General features: G+C 42.6%; 2 protein-coding genes across 3 annotated transcripts in view; one reads left to right on the forward strand and one right to left on the reverse strand.

The window, feature by feature from the left end:
* The window catches only part of PIGF (phosphatidylinositol glycan anchor biosynthesis class F), a 34,181-nt gene extending 31,633 nt beyond the window's left edge, over positions 1–2,548 (reverse strand). The window contains exons 1-2 of one of the 2 annotated variants that reach the window (XM_040993204.1): positions 2,461–2,548; positions 696–942 (exon numbers count right to left, since the gene is read on the reverse strand). In XM_040993204.1, the coding sequence (XP_040849138.1) occupies positions 696–923 (228 nt within the window). In that variant the 5' untranslated portion in view covers positions 924–942; positions 2,461–2,548. Of the gene's footprint in view, positions 1–695; positions 943–2,451 lie in introns of both variants that reach the window. The other variant, XM_040993203.1, reaches the window with a different exon arrangement.
* A 101-nt stretch (positions 2,549–2,649) lies between these two features.
* CRIPT (CXXC repeat containing interactor of PDZ3 domain) lies at positions 2,650–9,137 on the forward strand. The gene is made up of 5 exons (XM_040993208.1): positions 2,650–2,817; positions 3,725–3,790; positions 4,464–4,518; positions 7,813–7,916; positions 8,289–9,137. Exons 1-5 carry the CDS (start codon positions 2,802–2,804, stop codon positions 8,351–8,353), a joined length of 306 nt encoding a protein of 101 aa, XP_040849142.1. The 5' UTR covers positions 2,650–2,801; the 3' UTR covers positions 8,354–9,137.
* Positions 9,138–21,554: the final 12,417 nt, after the last annotated feature.

Genomic DNA, 21,554 nt, shown 5'->3' on the forward strand with positions numbered 1-21,554 from the left:
ACCTCGGAGACTGATTTTGCAATTATTGACAAACCCATTAAGTGTCCTTCAAAAATGCAAAGGTAAATGAAAACAAACTGCTGTGTCTTATAAAGGAAGGATTAAAGACAGGCTGCCACATGTAATCTTCCATGGTGGCATGCAATAAAGACTGGACAAATGCACAATGCTATGCTACCTGTGAAGCAGTGGTAATTCCACAGTTCCACGCATGGCAAGAAACTAATAACTATTGTGGGCATTCTTCCAGCATGTAAGTTTACTGACTAGAAAAAAATAAAACTTGGGAACTTGACTCATACACTTTTTTTTTTTTAAAAGAAACACTGGTACCATCCTCAAACTAGTTACCAAGATCCTATTATGGCATAGCACGTACAGCAACCCCCTTGAGTCACCAGCGTCCCACATGAGCACCCCTTTGGGTCTCAGCTGCTCTGCTTCAGATCCAACTCCCAGACAGTGGCCTGGGAAAAGCAGCAGAAGATGATCCAACTGTCTGAAGTCCCTGCCACCCAGCTGGAAGAACCAGAAAGAAGTCCTGAGTTCAACAGGGCCCAACACTGACTGCTGCGCCCATCTGGGGCAACTTCCGACAGGTGGAAACACTCCCGTCTCTGCAAACTATGGAACTCTGCAACTCTTTTAAAAGAAAGAAATGTGTTCTATTTTAAAAAGGAAGTAGTAGGCCTTACCTTGGGTGATGATGAACTTCTTTTAGAGGATGTATTTGGCTTCACGACTAAATACAACACTAGATTGAAAACGGTTACCAACACAGAACAGATGCACAACCAGGTCAAGTGAGTTTTCAATACAGAGAAATTCTCCAAGAAGAACGATGGAACAAAAGTGCTCAAGATAATGGAAAATATGCACAAAAGATGGGCATAGAGCAGCCTCTTGATGTCAGTATCTTTCATGGTGCTCTCCTGGCTTCGTCTAAGGAAAAACAAGGAAACAACCTCAGGCAACAGAGCAACTTTCCCCATCCTCCACGTTTCAACCTCAAAAAATCATCCATAAACGAAAGCCAACTTGCTGAGGATAATGGATTATTTCAAAACACCGGAAAACGCATGCACGTAAATGCCTGTGACAATTTAACATTCCATTTTACCTTTACCTTTTTTACAAATATGTCAGACTCAAAAGGACCCCTTGACTAATTTCTTCAGTATCTGTGACTTATTTGTGCCAGGAGTCACAGACTAGGGACAACTAAGTCATTTATTTGGCTTTTTTGGTGAAGATCAGAGATAAAAATCAACTGCATGGATTAAATGATCTGCCTCTGTTGGAAATGTAACCTATACAGTCTAGAAACCTCATGAATATTCTTTTAGCTAAATTGTTTTCTTCCCCCTCCCCCCTTTGCTAACATAGTACTTCACAGTGGATGCCAAGTGCTATTAAGGACAAACTTGAATAATTCAATGGCAGCCTCTGCAATTCAGAGAATTCAGGGCATTATGCTAAACCAAGGGACCCCAAGACTCCAGAAACTCCAAAATGACTGTATCTGTTACAGGAGTTGGATTCCAATCAAAAGTAGAACACGCAGGAAGAAAAAACTTTGTTTCTAAACACATCAGTAACCAAAGAGAGAATGAATATATTTTATCTACAATGTTAGGACTACTAATAGTCAACGTGTTACATTCCATGAAACACAAACTTTCTAAAAAACACAGGTGGGTAGGGAAGGATGGAGCTCAACAGTGTGAAAGACCAAAATCTCTTATTTGATTCATACGGTCATTTTCAAAGGCAAGTATTCCACTGACAAAAAAGTAAGTCAGAAGACCTGTTGCAAGGTCCCCTAAAGGAGCACGCGAGGTATCCGGAAGAGAAAGCGGGATGCCGGGAATGGACAGAGAAAGTTTCGCAGACTCTCCTCTGAGCTGCTTGGGGATCGGTGGGGCAAGGACATCGTAACTCCACTCTCTCAACAGACCCCTCGCCCTCTAGTGCCTTCCTCGGGGCCACCCGCAATCGTAGGGGGCAGAACCCGGGCTCCAGCGCTTCCTCACAGAAGGAAGCCGGGCAGGTGAAGTGTGTGCCCTCGCCGGGAACGCAGCCCCGCGTGCCCACGGGGACACCTGCCAGGCGCGCCCCGAGCCCGGCCGCCCGGGAGCAGACACCTGCGAGGGCTCCCAGCGCAGGAGCCGCGGACTACACCTGCACCCCACCTACACCTGCACCCCACCTACCGCCCGACCCTGTCCCTCAGCCGACCAGGACCGCGCCCAGCGGCGCTGTCAGAGTGAGGGAGGAGGGGCAATAGGAACGCGGCTGAGGCGGACCGGTCCATCATGCAGCCTTTGGTGCACGCCGGCCGGGAGGCCCGCCAGGGGTGCGCCGGCCAGGAGGCACGCCGCAACCTCGCGACTACTCGGGAAGACGGCGGAGGCGGCTGGCATTCCCGTCCCCGAGGCGAGTGCAGCCAGCGGGGCTTACCTAACGCTCCCGCCCGCGGAGGGAAGGAGACCTTCGGCCTCCCACCATCAGGCTTGACCGGCTGCCCCGACCTTGGCGCAGGCGCAGGTACGTGGGGCGGAGACTCGCCGCCGCACAGCCAATCGCAGAAGGGAGGGAGCGGGCCAACGAGGCAGCCCCGCCTACCCGCTGGCTTTCATTCCTCCCGCGGCGTCCCAGGCGTAGGATTGGCTGGAACGGAGGTCTCGCAGCCGGAAGTGGAGTGACGCAACCCGGAAGAGACCGTCTTCGCAGGCGGCAGTGTTGATGTTTTCTGGTGGCTGCGGCGTCTCCAGCGGAGAAGGAGAGTTTTCGTCGGGAAGATGGTGTGCGAGAAATGTGAGTCCAGGGGCTGCTTCTGCGGGACGAGGAGGGCTGTTCCGTTCCCCTCGGGTCTGCGGTTCTAGCCTGTGTGCCCCGCGGTCCTCCATGACACCCTGTCCTACCCGCACCCCAAGGCTGCTGTGTAGTTCGATTTAGTCAGTAGGTATCTCTCAGTCCCTGGTTTCCTATGTGTAAAATGGGAGTATGGCATAACCCATGGGGGGTTCCTTTTTTTTTTTTTGAGAATTAAGGGTAATGTCCAAGCAATGCCAAGTGCTCTGGTCCTCTCTGACGTGTCTCGCCAAGAGTGACAGCAGAGTGGCCCAGATGCTTCTCTCTGTAGATATGATCCCGTTTGCCGTTGTAGTCTTAGCTTAAAGCTTTGAGAAACATCACTTAAGATGCAATTCACATGCTATGTGATCTGTCCATGTAAATGGTGGAGATTGGTGTCTTCACGGAGTCGTGCAATGTCATGACCACATTTGGAACTTACCCATCACTTCAGAAAAGATGCATGCGGCTTTTTTGACATTGTCTACCTTTAACTCAAATCCTTGCATATAAGGTGTTGTTTGGACTTAGTTGTGTTTAAGTCTGAATTAAATAGCTTTGTATCAAAAGCCTCTTAGGAACAGCTCTTTAATCTGTATCATGGGCCTTGTCTGTAATTTGTGTTTAATTTGTCACTTGGGACACTTGCATCCCCTATTAGAGTGCCTGGGTCTGAGTCTTCAGGTGCGAGTCTGGGCCATTGCCCAGCCCCCTGCATTTAAAACAAATAAAAGATTTTCTTAAACCTTGAGTCAGTCTGCTAGCCCCTAACCCGGCACTGACAGGCTGCCACTGTAATATGATTTTGATCACATTGTGTACCTTGAGCATGCGGTGTAAATTGATTCCCCTTTTACTATTTTAACAGGTGAAAAGAAACTTGGTACTGTTATCACTCCAGATACATGGAAGGATGGTGCAAGGAATACTACAGGTATTCTTTTTTTTTTTTTTGGAAAATAGAAGTGGAATGAAATACAACCTGTGGATCATCCTTTGCCTTTTACGTTGATTTGTAAAGTGAGATGTCTTGTTTTTGAGGCATCTTACCAATAAAGAACATACTAGGACCCCTGGGATTTAGTATCTTCCATCTAGTTTTCTGTTACGTGATAGGTTCCTAATGTGATTTAAGCAGGAGACAGCAAACTGATTCAACATTTTCAAGTGTTGACTATGCCACACCTTATAGTGTGTATTTAATTTCCCCTTTCCTCCCTTTGTTTTTATCATCTTGGGGGGAAAAAAATCACTTGAACTGTTTTTCTCCTTCATTAGTGAAGTTTGTTTTCAAAGGAAAGAAAATGGGAGTTTCACTGGACTCCGTGTCTGTGCTCCTGAAGTGATGGCTCGTGGGTTTTACACTGGGTAGAGTAAATGTGAACTCCTCCCTAAAGTACTGCCTGGTGGCTGAGTCACTGTATTTTGTACAAACTTTTATTGTCTCCCTAATATTTTCTAAGTGACATCTGAAAAACATAGCTATTTCATGAGAGTTTAAGAATGTTTGGTATAAGCTCTTCTAAGGGTAGAAAGTCAATGAATGAACTTTGCAATGGATGACTAGCTATTAAATGTCCATAAATAACTTACATATTTTGATACAGAAAGTGGAGGAAGAAAGCTGAATGAAAATAAAGCTTTGACTTCAAAAAAAGCAAGGTGGGTAAGAGTCTGTAGGACAGTCATGTTGCTGTCCACTCACTGGAGAACCTGATGGTCACCACACTGTTGTGATGAAACAACATGAGCATGCAACTTGTCTGTTACAGCCTGCCAGGGAACACTGATCCTCCCCACTGGGTCAGCCCGTGAAGACATCAGACCTCTGTCTTGATAATTTCACCAGAAAACATGAACTAGCACATGGCCAATGTCTTTGTTTCTGTCTCTCTCTCCCCTCCATCTGCCCTCACACTCATCTCTTTGTCTTTCCAATAGGTAAAAGTAAAAACATCCAGAAAACCTTCTGTTGCCCACCCTAATTCCTTGCTTCCCTTCACAGCAGTGTTTTCAAAAGCCTTACCCAGACACGCCGTCAGTGTCCTTAAACCACATTCTTTCCTTCAGCCTCTGCTGTCATTTTATCCCCCATCATGCTGAAACTGCTTTTGTCCAGATCATGGGTGACCTTTAAAACAGATGGCCACTTCCCTGTTCTTATATTACCTGATCTCTACTAACTTGGTCTGACCACTCTATTCCCCTGGCTTTTTGGGCACTGCACTGGTTGTTCCTTTTCATTCAGGTGTCTCAACCCTTACTCAACTTTTTCTTTTTCTTATAAAGTCTCCAAAAGTGGCTTTAGTCTTTCTGATTTGAATTCAAACTATGCGTTCACAGTTCCCAAAGATGTGTCCAGTTCTGACCTCTCTGAGCTCCAGGTGTATATCTCATGGTTAGTTGAGTAACCTTAGTTGATATCTTTAACAGGACACTTGTTTTTTTTCCCCTCCCATCTCTTCACAGTAGCTAGCATTACTGTCCACTTTAGGTATTCAAGCCTGAAAGCTAGGATTCCTCACTGATTGTTACCTTTCCTCACTTCCCAGACCCATCAGCAATTTCTTTGAAACTATCTCTGAAACATTACTTGAATCTTCTGCTATTATGCTATTCCAAACCAGTTATCTCACCCTCCTTCTCTCTCTTAAGATTTAGTTAATTGTTTTGAAAGAGTTACAGAGAGAATGGTCTTTCATCTGCCGGTTGAATCCTGAGATAGTCACATTGGCCAGCGCTGAGCCAGGCTGAAGCCAGGAGCTTCATCTGGTCTCCCACATGAGTGACAGAGGGCCAAACATTTGGGCCATCTTGTGATACTTTTTCCAGGCCATCAGCAAGGAGCTAGATTGGAACTAGAGCAGCTAGGACACAAACTGGTGCATGTAGGGGATGCTTGCCACACCACCATGCCAGCCCCACACCAATTATTCATTACCTAAATACTTTTCTGTCTCCCTGCTTGTCTGATTTCCTACAGTTGTCTCGCAGTCTCCAGACTAGTCCCTGAAAAAGGTCATTGTATGTGATTTCTCTGCTTAAAACCCCGTTTTGTTTGTTGCTGTTGCTTTTTAACATGGAACCAAAGCTAAGCTCCCTCCCGTGTGCTTACATGGCTCTCCATGATGAGACTGTCACCCTCCCCGCCACCCACCCCCTGACTCCCTGTTGACCACACTTGCCCTCATTCTTCATTTAGTCTTACTCGATTTGCCACGCCTGCTTCCTCTGGAGAGGTTTGTGCACTTTGCTGCTTCCCGGGGTGCATCCCTCAGAACTTACGGATTTGGTTCCTTCTTATTATCGCTGGTGTCAACTGGAATGTCACCTCCTCAGAGGGAACTCTGAGCTAACATCAGACTAGCCTCCTCTGCTCTCCTCTTCCTCTCTGCCACATATCCTGCTTAAGTTGTCTCTGTAACACCTACCACTGTCTGAATAGCTTGTTGTTTTAAATTGTCTTGCCTTCCTAGAACATCAGCTTGAGGAGAGTAGTGGTGTTGTGTTCCATGTTCATCTTTGGCATATAGTTGGCACTCAATATATATGTACCAGATGTACTGTACCTATTTTGTAACATTGTCCCAAAGATTTAAAATAAAATAAAGCTTCCACTGCTTTTCACATCATAGGTGCTTATTAAGTAATATTTATAAAACATAGTAGACTGACTCTTCAGTGCAGTGTCACAGCATATATTGACAGTCATGACCATTCGGTTTTTTTATTAAGATGTTATTGGAACAGATTACTGGTTTATATAGTTCTAGTTCCTTTTGTTTGCAAACATGCTCAAGTATCATTAGAAAGTTGCTAGGATTTTGGAGTGCTCTAAGTATCTTGCTTTCGAAAGTATACAGCTATAGTGCATTGAACCCATGATGTTTATATCATGCACCATTATTACTTTAACAAAGAAAAAACTCTGCTAATTAACTGCAAGTTTTCTGTGATTGAACCATTCATTTTAGGATAGTAAAGTATGTTTTTTTTTACAAATATTAGTCTTCATACCTATAGGTCTAAACAAATTGAGTTTATTGAAAGGAAGATTTGTATCTCTGTTTGTTTTTTTACAGGAATAAAGTGATTTTGTTTTGGGCTTGGAAAATTAGCCCTTTGCAAGCGGGCTGTTGTACTATATAAAGGAAAACACCAAGTGTAGGACCGTATTGGTAATTCAGTGTGAGAATATTACTGAAAGTCACTTTGCAGTTTTGAATCAGAGAGCTGCCAATTTCAGGAGAAATGTTTTGGAATTACTTTGCACTGCAGACACTGTAAGATGGCATTTTTACATAGTAGAAACCTGTTGATCCAAAGTGAGACAATAAAATGAATATAATTGAAACAGGCAACCTTTAAAATATACATATCTTTTATTTTATTTTAAATTAAGACACATACCTATTTAGTCATTGGTCATTTGGTATTGAGAAAAGGCCTGGTATGAGCCTGCTGACAAGCTCTTTAGCATTTTCCTTCACAAATCATAACTGGTATTCATATATTTTGTTATTTTTTTTTTAAAGCTGAGACTTAGTGTGGACTCCTTCCACTTGTGACTTTGCCCTGGTTTTGAACGGTTGTCTTACATATTTGTAATTCAGTAGTGGTTGGGATGATCGAGCATTTACCCAGTCATCCTTCAGCAGTCACTTAGTTTACATGGAATCCATCGGTTTCTTCTGTAATGTTTGTATCACACAAACAGAACAGCACATAGGACTGATAGGAACAGGATTGGCAATAAGTACAGTTTCTTCGTAAGCATACAACTTCCAGGGAGCAGGGGTGGGGGGTGCCTTTTAGACACTCTCCAGGCAGATGAGGCAGTGCAGTTTGAGAGGGCATGGCAATAGCAAGAATGGATTAATCTGAGCATTGCTTATGTTAGGGTACCTGGGAATATTTCTATTACAGCATATGTTTTTCTTTATAAAAAAATTCTAGGTTTGATCCATATGGAAAGAATAAATTCTCCACCTGCAGAATTTGTAAAAGTTCTGTGCACCAGCCAGGCTCTCATTACTGCCAGGGCTGTGCCTACAAAAAGGGTAAGTCTCTTTTAACGCCATATTCTATTCATACACAAACCACTTTATTTACTAGTGATTTGGGTAACAGAAAATGAATAGCCTTTAATAATTCCTCAAGGCTGCGTCAAACAGTTCCTGGAAAATGCATGTTTTTTGATACCAAAAAATTTGAAATCCAGTCATTCCTTTTTTGACATAATATATACTTTCCACAAACTTTTTGCATTTTCCTCACCAAATTCATTTTTGTTATAAGACAAAATAGAAGTTAAATTACGCGCACAGTTAAATGTGTTTTTTCTCTGGTGTTTTAAGTGGCCGAGTTTATTTAAATAAACCAAACAATTGATACTATGATTTGTTTGCTCATATGTTTTAATTTTATTTCAGGCATCTGTGCAATGTGTGGAAAAAAGGTTTTAGATACCAAAAACTACAAGCAAACGTCCGTCTAGCTCTGTTGATGAAGCTTATGACTTTGTAATTTTACTTTCTTGTTTGAGTTTTCAAGGGAAAACAGGATGTTCAGATGTTCAGCTTACAAAATAACATGTTTTAAAAGAAATAATTTACTTTAAACCAAGGAAGTTGATTGTTATTCAGGCTTTAACTCAGTAGTACTGAACAGCAGCCTGAGAGCATTGTTTTGAACTAGAATCAGTGACAAAGTTGCTGAGAACAGACCCTCCCAGGCCTGTGTGTGCTGCTTACGTGACATTATTCATGGAGTTCTATGCCCTCCCTCTACTCATAGATGTTATAAAAGAGAGGTGGAGGTTCTTGATACTTTGCTCTGAACTTAACATTCAAACTTTTAATTCTTCCCTCATTTATATTTCTTCAAGTCAGCAGCCACTTCATTAATTGCTGTTTCATGGGACATTTAAATGCTTGAGGCCATTATTGCCAAGTGCTTCCTTAGAAATTTGGTTCTGAACCAAATCAAAGACAAGAACTTTGTAAAAGAAATGTGTTATTAAAGCCAGAGTTGCAGCGCCTTCTATGTGTGAACAAGAAAACAAAGAACACCTTTATGTCCAATTGAATATGCACATGCTGGATTTCAGAAACACATACTGCACGGAGGACACTGAACTCAGATTGTCATGAAAACTGTTCATCCATGTTGATGTGTCATGAAAATGAATTCTCCACTCCTAGGGAAACACTGAAGCAAAAGCAAACTTTTTTTTTTTAAGTCTCTCCCCAGCCCCAAAGAAATAAATAAAACAAAGCAAACATCCCAACTCCTTTTTTGTTTATGCTACTTTAAGAGACTCAGGATTTCTGCTTTTCAATCCTACAACCTACTATGGGAGACCACAGAGGTAGGGAGGCTGCTATTTCCTATGAGTAAATGCATAGACATACTATCACTGTAAGATCTACTGTAGATGTGATCATATACGTGGTGTAGGTTCTGTTTTCTATTTGTCTTAAAATAGCCACAAAAAGTATGTAAGTTTTTATTTTCCATGTGTTTTAAATAGTGACTTTTAAAAATTACTTATTTTTCATTTTTTAAAACATTGAGAGACAGGGAAAAAACAGATCACTCTCATCCACTTGCTCACAGCTTAGATCCCCACAAAACCCAGAACATCAGCGGTCTCAGTCCAGGAACTGGGAATGTAGTCTGGTCCTTAGGTGTCAAGAATCCATCAGCTCTGCCTCCAGGGCCTGTGCTTGGGGGAAGCTAGTGAAGGGCCAAGGCTGGGCGTTCCAGTGCAGGATGGAGGCAGGGAAGAGCTATCCTTTTACATTTTAATCAGTTTGAGATTTTCAACTAAAATCCCGCCAAGAAACACATGATAGGATCCAGTCAGTGAGTGCCCCAGGTCCATCAAAATGGGGTTCAGTGAGGAGAAAAACAGGTTTCTCAGGGATCAGCTGGCATCTGGTCTTGCACAACCCACATGGTACCTTGAGTAGCCACCTTCCAAGAAGAGATTGCTAGTCCAACTCGGGTGCTTACACCTCAGAATACCAACTACCATACCTCTTTATGTTCTCTACATGGTACAATTGTTCAGATTTGGGTAGAAGTAGTTACTAGATGGGAAGGAAAACCCCAAGACAAAAATCAAATGCTTTTATCAAAGCAAATGCAAAAGTGAGATTTTATATCAAAATGATAGATTGTGCTAAATTATATTTCTAAAACATTAGAATCAACTGATGGAATGCTTAAGTAAATCAGTATATGTTAGAATATATGTCAGCAAAGTGATAGGAGAATTACATATGTGTGCTGGAGTTTGTGCAGCCATGTGGTAAACACTGCCATTTTCAGCATCTTTTTCCTCGGAATTGATCTAAGAGTTGAAAGAGAGACTCAACCCTTTATGTCTTTTCGCCAGCCCCCTAATAGCTTTCAGCTTGGCATTCCCTTATCTGGGGTAGCATGAAGTGCTATAATAATTTTATATAATCAGAGTACACACTTACATGAAATTTTGTTTTACAAATTGTAAGAAAAACTATATATAGTTCTATACTTTGACCTGTTAGTTTCCCTGATGTTATCATCTCTCACCATTTGCTTTTTTTCCTTGACCCATTTAAATGTTTCTTACAAACATTCTACTCTTATGTGTAATGAATGCTACGTGTATCCTTTGTAACAAGCTGTCTTACCTAAGCACAGTGACCATGTCTAGGAATTAAAGGCTGGAACAGTAATATACAGCCTCTGTCCCAATTTCATGTGGTTTTCAGATCTCTTTTTTTTTTTCTTTTCAGCTACAAGATCCCGTTGTGGATCATGTATTACAATTATTGTCATGACCTCCAGGTCTCCCACATGGGTGGCCCAAGCACTTGGGCTGTCCTCTGCTGCTTTCCCAGCTACATTAGCAGGAAGCTGGATCAAAAGTGAAGCAGCCAGGACACAAATCCGTGTCCATATGGGATGTTGGCATCACAGTTGGCAGCGTAGCCAGCAGTGCCACAGTGCTTCCCCCTAATTTCTCTATAAAGTTTTTTTTTCCAATTAAATGAATAAGCATCTGGTGTGGAGACTTGAAACCATATTCTGTTTCTCAACAAACTTCCACATACTTAGCACTCAGAGATGTTTGTGTGTTTAACTGTCAATCTAGTGATTGCTGACTGGCGATTTTCGAGTTGTATCATTCTGTGTTTATTAGGGAGAATTCTACTGTAAAGAAAATCTCTTTTTCTCATGTTAATGTTACCCAACCTGTGCTTTCAGTCTTATTTTTGACATCTAATTGTGTTGCACTGGGTTGTGGGAGACCTTTCAAGCTTACCCTGGGAATTTTAGTCTGAGGAATTCCACACTTTCCAACTCAAAACATTTCAAGTTTTTCAAGCGCTTCTTCCACAGTGAGGACGTTGGCTCCCAACCTCATGGTAACTGCTCCTAGCAGAGCTGTGAACCTTTGTTAACATTGGGTATGTCTACCTTTTGTAATTAAAAGTAAAAACTCCTGAGTGAGCCCGCCAGAGAGTTACACAGGTGGATTCCATCTGTCATTTTATGAGCTAAAGCTTGGGGACTCCGGTGGTTTGTGCTACTCCCCCATAATTCACCAAGTGAGCAAATGGCGCTAGACCCTTTTTCTAATTCCATAAACATTGATTGGACCTCTAAATTGTTTTCACCCTAATTAGATGGCTGTTACTGGTTCCAAAGTTTTTGTACAAAAGCAACAACTTGATACACATGCAACCCATGGAAATAGTGCACAATTTGTCAAAATAGATGTGATAGTAAGTATGGGAAAAGCTGTTGAAAGAACAGCTATGGGGGGAAATCCAAGCACCTATGGAATACAGTGTTATTAACAATTAAAAAATAAAAACATATTAAAAAAAAAAAGAACAGCTATGGACAAAAGATGAGATCAAAGCAGTGGCTTTTAGGGCCAGGCCTCATGGCACAGTGGGCTACACTGCTGCTTGTGATGCCCACACAAAGGTGCCAGAGTCCAAGCTGCTTTGCTTCTCACCCGCTTCCCGTTCACGCACTCAGGAAGGCAGCCAAGGGTGGCCCAAGGGCTTGAGTTCCTGCTGCGCATTGGGGAAACTGGACAGAGTATTGGTTTCCTGGCTTTGGCCTGGCCCAGCCCCAGCGGTTGCAGATGTTCAGGGAGTAGAGTAGCAGATGGCAGCTCTCTCCCCTTGCCCACCCCCGTGTGCGAATGTGTATACGTATGTATGTATGCATGTGATCCTTCTCTGCCACTCTGCCTTTCAAATGAATAAAATTCTAAATACAGCAGTGATTTCCGGGAAAAAAGAAAACATGGAAACTCCTAATGCCAGAGGACAGATTTGAAAGTCCTGATAGAAGATGTGGCTGGACTCAGCAACAAAGTGAGGAGCAAATGCAATAGCCATGAGGGACTTCATGCTGAGTCTGACTTAGATGTACCAACAGGTGTCTCCACCAGATGGCAACAATGTCCTTTCTTTTAGTAATCCCCTCTCATGCTAAGAGATTTGCATTTGTAGCAATTTCAAGGTCAAGTGATGGGGCTTAGGTTCCTAACACTGTGTGACAGTCAGAGAAACTTAACACACAGCAATCAAAAGGCTGGAAAATATGCATGTGTATAAAATCTACATATATAGAAAACTTAATATAAATAATTAAAATGCCAACGATGATCCTCAGAGGCCAGAAAGACAAGCGTTTGAGGGCAGGGCATGGCCAACGCCAGTGCTCGCCTCGGGTGCGTGATGATCCTCAGGCTCTGACGCTGTTTGAAATGGCATCACCAGATGGAAGACAGAATCAGGGACAGCAGCCAGCCAGGTCAGATCACAGAGGCATGCACAACAGCTTCAGTGGGTTCACTGGAATAACCCCTGACACATAGAGAAAGATAGAAACTTCCAAGTTTTCACTTTAAACCCTGGCAAAGAGTGGGAACAGGGTAAAAACTCTTTCAAAAATATGATAGGGGGCCCAGCACAACAGCGTAGTAGTTAAAGTACTCACCTTGCACGCGCCAGGATCCCATATGGGTGCTGGTTCGTATCCCAGCGGCCCTGCTTCTCATCCAGCTCCCTGCTTGTGGCCTGGAAAGCAGTCGAGGATGGCCCAAAGCTTTGGGACCCTGCACCCACACGGGATACCCAGAAGAAGCTCCTGGCTCCTGGCTTTGGATCAGCTCAGCTCCAGCCATTGTGTCCACTTGGGGAGGGAACCATCGGATGGAAGATCTTCCTCTCTGTCTCTCCTTCTCTCTGTATATCTGATTTTCCAACATAAATAAATAAATCTAAAAACAAAACAAAACAAAACAAAAAACCAGGAAAACATCCATAGATAGACAAATGAGACATGGCCCAGCACTGGTTTGTCCTCTGGCTACTCTACTTCCCACCCAGCTCCCTGCTTGTGTCCTGGGAGAGGAGCAGAGGGTGGCCAAGGCCTTGGGACCCTGTATCTGCGTGGAAGACACAGAAGAAGCTCCTGGTTTCACATGGGCTCAGCTCTGGCTGTTGCAGCCGCTAGGGAGAGAACCAGCGGATGGAAGTTCTTTGTCTCTCCTCTCTGTAAATCTGCCTCTTCAAGAAAAATAAATAAATCTTAAAGAAAAGAAAAAAGAAATGGAGACAAAAAGTGGAGGGGAGAGGGTCTATGCCATCCTGCTTTCCAAAAGAAGCTATTCTCTTTTTGCTTACATTCAAATTTTTTTACAGTGGGTTTTTAAAAAATTATTTTTATTTGAAAGAACGGTTACAGAGGCGAGAGGGAGATAGAGCTTCGTCTGCTGATTCACTCCCTAATTGGCCACAAGTGCTAGGGCTGGGACTAGCTAGAACTTCATCCAGGTTTCTCACCTGGGTGGCAGAAACCCAGGCACTTGGACCACCCTCCACTGTCCTACTGTTGTGCCAGATTTTGAAATCCCCAGAAAATCTTCAAGTCTGAAGTCGGTGCTAAGGCATAAAGATGGTTTATTCAGGTTAACCTAGGTCTCCCAGCCACCTCCCCCAGCCCAGCATGGCTGGGCAGGGGCAGTCACAACTGAGGCTGCTGCAGGATCTGCAGGGAGGACAAAAAGAAGGTGAGCAAGAGAGAGTGAGCCTGAGAGAGGCCCCAGTTGAGCAGCCCAGCGTTCTTATACATTTTAGGCTATTACTTATACAGTCATGATTTAGCAGGCTTCTATTGGTGGGTTTGAAGCAAGTAACTTTCAAAAAGTACAAATCGATGAGCTATAGGGTGGTGAATCTTATCAAACACCAGGTACTTGCTTCCTGAGGAGTGGTCTGCCTGTGTGACCTGCCAGGTGTCCTGCCGGGTGTCACATAGACTATCAGGCCTGGAGTTCACACAGCCCCCAGCCAACCAATTAAGGCAGGAATTGCAAAAGGCAGAAAAATCTAGGTTCTTCACTACTAGGTGCATTAGCAGAAAATTAGATTGGAAATGGTGCAGCTAGGACTTGAACTCATGCTGAGATGCTGGCGTCGCAGGCAGAGGCTTAACATACTATGCCACAACACTGGTTCCAACAGTGAATCTTCTTCTTCTTTTTTTTTTTTTCCCCAAAGATTTATTTTATTTTTATTGGAAAGCTAGATATACAGAGAAGAAAGAGGAAGATCTTCCATCTGTTGATTCACTCCCAAAGTGGCTGCAACAACTGGAAATGCACCGATCCAAAGCCAGGAGTCTAGAGCCCCTTCTAGGTCTCCCAGGCAGGTGCAGGGTCCCAAGGCTTTGCCCATCCTTGACTGCTTTCCCAGGCCACGAGCAGGGAGCTGGATGGGAAGTGGGGCCGCTGGGATTAGAACAGGCGCCCATATGGGATACTGACAGTTCAAAATGAGGACTTTAGCCACTAGGCCACCATGCCGGGCTGCAACAGTGAATTTTCAAACAGCAAATGCAATCAACATTTTTAGGCAACTAAATGGTTTCACAACTAACATCTTCACTAAAGGGCATTCCGAAAGATGTCAGAAAGATGGAAATGAGCTCAAAATGAATATCTGAAACATAGTACAGAATGGAACTCAGACAAAAAAAACTGCCCATCCTGATGGTCTGTTTGATTTGAACCAAGAGCAGAGACAAAGCAGCAGATCCCATGTGGTGCGGAAACAGGGTGGATTTCACGAACAAGTCCACCCCCTGAGCCGAATCATGTGCCATTTTGTTTAAGGAGGCAAAAGTGATGGGGCAGGACTGCACATGCATAAAGCTGGGTGTGAACTCATTTCTAGCTCAGTGAACTACAATAACGTGGCATCCTACAGATTCCATTCCAAGATCTGTCTGGGTAGCCCTCAGACCTGATTGCCAGCAGATCAAGAACTCTAGTAGTGGCACATTGAGCGTCATTTTGTACAGTGTGGCAAAGGCTTTAAGACTGCAGGGACAATAGTGAGCTGCACATGTGCTAAGCTGGGAGTGAACTCACTGAGCTCAGCATTGCACTGGTCCCACAGGGAAAATAATACCAACTTCGGCATCATACAGGTCAAAATAGGTCCATGTAGCCTCCAGACCTAATGTTCAACAAGTTCCGGCAAGACCAGCACCACTAACAACCTACCTATGTAGGACACCTAGTGTCTCCCTAATCCTGGAAACTACTCTAACAGGAAGTAGGAGAAAGTTTGTACAGACAATGGTGCAGCCTCAACGCAGTACCACAGAAGGTGGTGAATGGTGAGCTGGAGCTGGGGATACAGAGACCATGGTGGAAGTCTAACATAAGAACCCAGACCTGGAACTCGCTGGAGGGAGTGGCACAAGTGATTGCAAACAAAGAGCCATGTACCAACTGCAATAAGTAAAATCGAACTGTAGACCTGTGGGTGACACAACTTAGAAATCTGCTCCAAGGGGAAGAATCTGCTAACCAGAAGTACAATGACCACGAGCAAAAGAAGAAACAAAGGCACAATGAATATTACTGAAGACTCCACTGCAAAGGAGCAAAACCCTTTGCCAAGCTCAGAGTTCACTAAGGAAAATGTCAAGAAAATAGGGTATACAGAATTCAAAACATTTGTTATATAGCTTCTTATCAACACCAAGAAGCATGTAATGTAGGAGTCCAAGGAATTTAAGGAATATGTCACACAGGAAATGAATCAAATGAAAGCTGATATATCAGAAATGAAGAATACAGTGGAGCAAATTAAAAGTACAGTGGAGAATCTCCAAAATAGAATGAATCATGCAGAGGAAAGAATCTTCAGTATTGGAAGATATTTCCTGTCACCAGGGGAAGCAAACAAAAAGCTGGAAGCAGAGATGGTCAAGCTAAAAAAGTATTCAGGAATTGAAAGACACTATTAAAAGGCCAAATACAAGAGTTATGGGAGTCCCAGAAGGTGCAGAAACAGAAGCTGGCTTTACAAATGTATTTAATGAAATAATAAGGGAAAAGTTCTAGATCTAGAACTGGAGGCATCTAGAGAAAGAATTGGGAAACAACATCTAGGAGGAGCACAGCTCTCCAAACAGGGTTCACCAAAAGCAATCTTCACCATGGCACATGATAATCAAGCTCTCTTCAATTGAACATAAGGAAAAGATTCTTAAATGTGCACGTGAAAAAATCAACTGACATATAAAGGAATGCCAATTAAACTTTCAGGAGGTCTCTCACAGGAAACTCTACAGGCAAGAAGAAGATGGAGCGACATATTACAGATTCTAAAAGCAAAAATCGGCAGCCCAGGATAATGTACCCAGCAAACCATTCCTTTGCCTTTGGAAATGAAATAAAATTCTTCCACAGTAAAGAAGAAACCTGCCCTGCAAATGATACTTAAAGATGCTCTCTTCACAGAGAAAAGGAATAGCACCTATTAAAACCAAAAGCAAATGTGAAGAACATCCCAGTATAATAACAACAGAAGACTAAATCAATGAACAACCCATTGCTAAAATGACAGGACCAAATTACCACCCATTCATATTAACCCTGAATGTAAATGGCTTAACCTCATAAATCAAGCATCATAGATTGGTAGACTGGACTGAAAAACAAAACCCATCTATTTGTTCCCTACAGGAAACACATTCCACCAACGAAGATCAGCAGAAACTATCTCATGGATTTAAAATTTTTTGTTAGTTTCATCTCTTTAAATCACTTTCATTAAATTCTTCACTGACTCATAGATCATACAGTAGCATCATTTTTTAAATGTAAATGTCTTAAACTCATCAGTCAAACGTCATGGATTAGTAGACTGGATTGAAAAAACAAACCCATCTATTTGTTGCCTACAGGAGACACATTTCACCAACAAAGATAAGTAGAAACTGTATCTCATGAATTTTGATTTTTTTGTTAGTTTCATCTCTTCAAAGCACTTTCTTCTGATTAAATTCTTCAATGACTCATGGATCATACAGTAGCATCCTTTTCTTCAAGAAGGTTCTTGATTTTCTTTTTCATTTCTTCAGCGACATATTCATCATTCAGTAGCATGTTATTTAACTTCATGGTACTGTTAATTTCTTTTTTTTCTTCTTGTTGTTGATTATGTTTTGTGGCTTTTCATTTAAGGGCATGTATAGTAGCTGTGTAATGGAGACTATTATATCCAGATGTGAGGATACAATGCAGTATGCATCTCTACTTCAGACAAAGATGGACTCCCAATGAAGCTGTTTACTATATGTTGACAATAGGATGCTGGACTCTGCCATTGTCCATGCCTGCAATGATGGACATATGATTGTGTATGAAGAACTATACTATAGTAATGATATAGGGGAACTCAGTGAGGGGGGAGGAAATTGGAGAGGGGATAAGGGAAATCCCATGATCTATGGAACTATATCATAAAATTACAATAATAAAAAGAAGTAAAATTTTAAAAGAGTACATGTAGTTTGCTGTCATTGTGTGATATTCTATAAATGGACATTGAGTTGTTTTGGTTTATTTTGCAATTTAATTATTTTGTTGCCTTATCAATTTTCCATTTGTATGATCTATATGTTCTAGAACTTGGGCTTTAGAATCTTGTACAATTGTGCTGCTATCCTTTTACCCACTTGAGATCCATCAACATTTGCTTTATATAAATAGGTGCTTTGATGGTAAGTATGCATAAACAGATCATTTCTGTACTTTCCTATTAAAGTGACATTTTATCAATGTGTAACAACAAAAAAACACAAAAATTTAAAGATCAAAAGATCCTATAATCATTTAAGAAATGTTATCAGGGTTGGAACTGTGTATTAAACCTCTGCTTGTAACACCAGCAGGCCATATCAGAGCACTGTTTTTAGTCCCCTCTGGTTACAAGTCACTTCTGTAAATAATTGTAAAATTTTATTCAGCAAGATAAAACTCAGCAGGCTAATAATAAAGTTTATATAGAAGAACTAAGGGCAAAAAGACACTGAAACAATAACAAGCTGGAGAGACTTGCTCTACCAAGAAGCACAGCTTATTTAAAGCCGAGGTATTAAGGATAGCATGCCACCAACACAAGGAAACAAAGACCAAGAGTTGATACACACAGCAATGAAAGCTGATGCAAGGCACATACAGGCGGCAATGTAGATCACTAGGGAAATTCTTCAATAAAGTCTAACTGAATCCCTGGTGTCTCGCTTACTCATATAAAAAGCAAACGAAGGATCTAGATGTGAATGGCAAGCATTAAGAGAACATGTAAGAATGAGGTTATGGGGTCTGGTGCAGTGGCCTAGTGGCTAAAGTCCTCGCCTTGAGTGTGCCAGAATCCCATATAGGTGCCAGTTCTAGTCCCGGCTGCTCCACTTCCCATCCAGATCCCTGCTTGTGGCCTGGGAAAGCAGTTGAGAATGGCCCAAAGCCTCGGGACCCTGCACCCGCATGGGAGACCTGGAGGAGGTTCCTGGCTCCTGCCTTTGGATCAGCACAGCACTGGCCGTTGCAGTCACTTGGGGAGTGAATCATCAGACGGAGGATTTTCCCCTCTGTCTCTCCTCCTTTCTGTATATCTGACTTTGCAATAAAAAAATAAATTTTTTTAAAAGAATGAGGTTACATGTTTCAAATTTTATAGAACTCTTTGTCAACTTTACGTTTGCCCTCACAGCACTCACAGAGAAACCCAGCTTCCCTCAGTACCGCTGACTCAGGGATGTCTGAGTGATGAGGATTTGCCATGCCCTGCGACAGATGTCAGGGGTACAGCGGTGGACAGGACCATCTCTCTTTCCTCACAGAGCTGACATTATAGTGGTTACTGCCCAGAGCAGCCATCAGATCTAGAGCTGGAGGGATCAGACAGATGGGACATTTCAAGATATCTTAAGGAGGGGTGGTCACCAGGACAGTGTGAACACTGTTTTCATGGAATTATATGAAGTGTGTGTGTGTGTGTGTGTGTGTGTGTGTGTGTGTGTGTGTGTGTGTGTGTGAAAGTGTGTGTGCCTTGGGTCTTTTAACACCCCTGCATCTTTCATGTCCATCCATCTCAGGACTTCCTGCCACCTCTGCTGAGCTGAGAGACGTAACTCACTGCATGTTATTTTATTTCACGGTCACCAACCCCATCAACCAACTACTTAACATGTATGAACAATTCTAATATAAATGAGCACTCTTTGGCCTGAGTGCAGGAGGGGAAATCAACTGGTAGTACAGAGTGGGGTAGAAAGAAATCCAGACATTCCCCGGACTGTCATTGAACCGGTCTCCTAGTTCAACATCCCTGCTCTCCTCATTCCCACCTGGAGGTGCCAAGAATTCCTAAGCCTTTTGAGGATTCTGGAATGTACACAGAACCTGCTCCTGCTTCCTTAAAGTCCGTTCATAGTGTGGCTTCTCACTTCTCAGTTGCCTGAGTCTACTAGCACTTGTTCTGCTGCTATGTCCGCCTGAAACAGGGCTCCTTTGACATCCGTTCATTCTATTCATCCTCATGGCTTGTGCTGCACACCTGCCACCTCCTAAATATTTCTGATGGCAATTCACTGGGGTCAACTGAGAAGGATAAAAATTTGATGTGTTTACTCTACTAAACCTTCTCAGAACTCTGTTTCTGACATTTTTAGATAGTTTTGTCATGTTTCTAATGATCAGCAGATATTGGCTGTTACTTAGAAATGTGGCATATTTGGTAGAAGAAAATGGATGAACTGTTGCTTTCTTCCCAGTCTTCCTCATGCTTTGCCCATAGACAATGTTATAATTAGGTTTTGACACTGAAAGGAGATACTCTGAGAAGTAATGGGGACAAAAATAAGTGAAAGAGACAGAGGTGGGGATGAAGAGTTAGTAACAAAGGCTATGGAAAATCACCCTGATTGAAGTTGAAATTCTCCTATGGGGAACAAGAATAAAACAGATTATTTGGGACCAGATTACGAAAGCTTAAATAATTGAAATGAAGAGCTGAGATTGAACCCAGAAGGCAACGGGAAAGCATCAGGGACTTTTCTTCTAAAAGGTGATTTGTGGACAGTAGGTTATAACAATCCTGACAACAGATGCCAGGGACAGGGAGTAAGTGGTGGTGAAGGGATTCTAAGAACCAGTGGCTGAAACCCAGGTAGCAGGGAAAAGGTGTTAGACCACAGTGGAAGAGCTGGCATGGGAAGGACAAATTATTTGCAAGGATGAACTGTCACCGGTGAAGAAATTTCTATAGGATTTGTTGCCTCCAGACAATATAGAGGTTAAACCAGATCGCAGTTGAACCGCTGTTCACCAGATGTCAGATCTAAAACTCATATAAAATGTTGCATGGCCACAATGTGATTTGGAATGCATATTGAGCAGTCAGTCACTAGTTAAGGAAAGGGGAAGAGAGGCCCTTACAAATTCAGAATGGTCTTAGTAGAATGTAATAACAACTTAATAACAACTAACCGCCTTGGATCATAGACCTGGAAAGAAGGTACTTTCTCTATTTTACTTCTACTGTTTCGGGGACCACATCTTATGTAACACCAATCGGTGGCTATTCCATCCCTGAGGCAATATAACTCTACTGGCCACAGCTCTGCCACCATTTGCACCTTCTCTTCCACCCTTCAGCTACTAAAAGATAATTAGGGCCCAACTTCATCTTTCAAAATGAGTACAAGCTATATGAGTGTGAGGAGCCCATGACAGCAGAGAATGGGTTCGTGGAGGGGGTTACCCAGCAACGTTTCTTGACCAGGAACCATGAATATGGCAGGAAAATGAACCTACCCAGATCCAAGTGAAAGACCTGTCTTCATGAAGCTGGTGTCAGGTGAATAAACTGGTATACAGAATCCCTATGCCATCTCAGAAATCAATCATCAAGGTGAAAGTGTCAAGGTGTTATGGGATTGGCTTAACCAAGTGGCCTCACCTCAAAATGAAGGGGAAAAACTCCAAGACACTGGGGTAGGCGCTGACTTCTTGGTTAAGAGCACCAAAGCACAGGCAACAAAATCAAAACTAAACAAATGGGACTATATAACTCAGAAGTTTTTGCACAGCAAAAGAAATAATCAATAGAGACACCCAGCAAAATGTAAAAAAATGTTTGCAAACCACTTACCTGACAAAAGGTTAATATCTTGTGCATATCAGCAACTTATAGGCCTCAATAAAAAAAAATTCAGCTGAGAAACAGGCAAGGGATTTCAACAAACCATTTTCAAAAGATGGTCAATGTCGCTGTCCCGCAGCGACGGACTTGGTGCACGGAGCTGATAATAACACGCGT

The sequence above is a fragment of the Ochotona curzoniae genome, unplaced genomic scaffold, assembly GCF_017591425.1.
Source record: "Ochotona curzoniae isolate NIBS_2020 unplaced genomic scaffold, NIBS_Ocur_1.0 contig_883, whole genome shotgun sequence".
Taxonomy (NCBI): Eukaryota; Metazoa; Chordata; class Mammalia; order Lagomorpha; family Ochotonidae; genus Ochotona; species Ochotona curzoniae.

What these genes read in the sequence shown, in the direction of transcription:
- CRIPT (XM_040993208.1), top strand. An exon ending in TGGTGCAAGGAATACTACAG is followed by an intron (nt 3,791 to 4,463) that starts GTATTCTTTTTT and finishes ATTTTGATACAG; the next exon opens with AAAGTGGAGGAAGAAAGCTG. An exon ending in GGGCTGTGCCTACAAAAAGG is followed by an intron (nt 7,917 to 8,288) that starts GTAAGTCTCTTT and finishes ATTTTATTTCAG; the next exon opens with GCATCTGTGCAATGTGTGGA.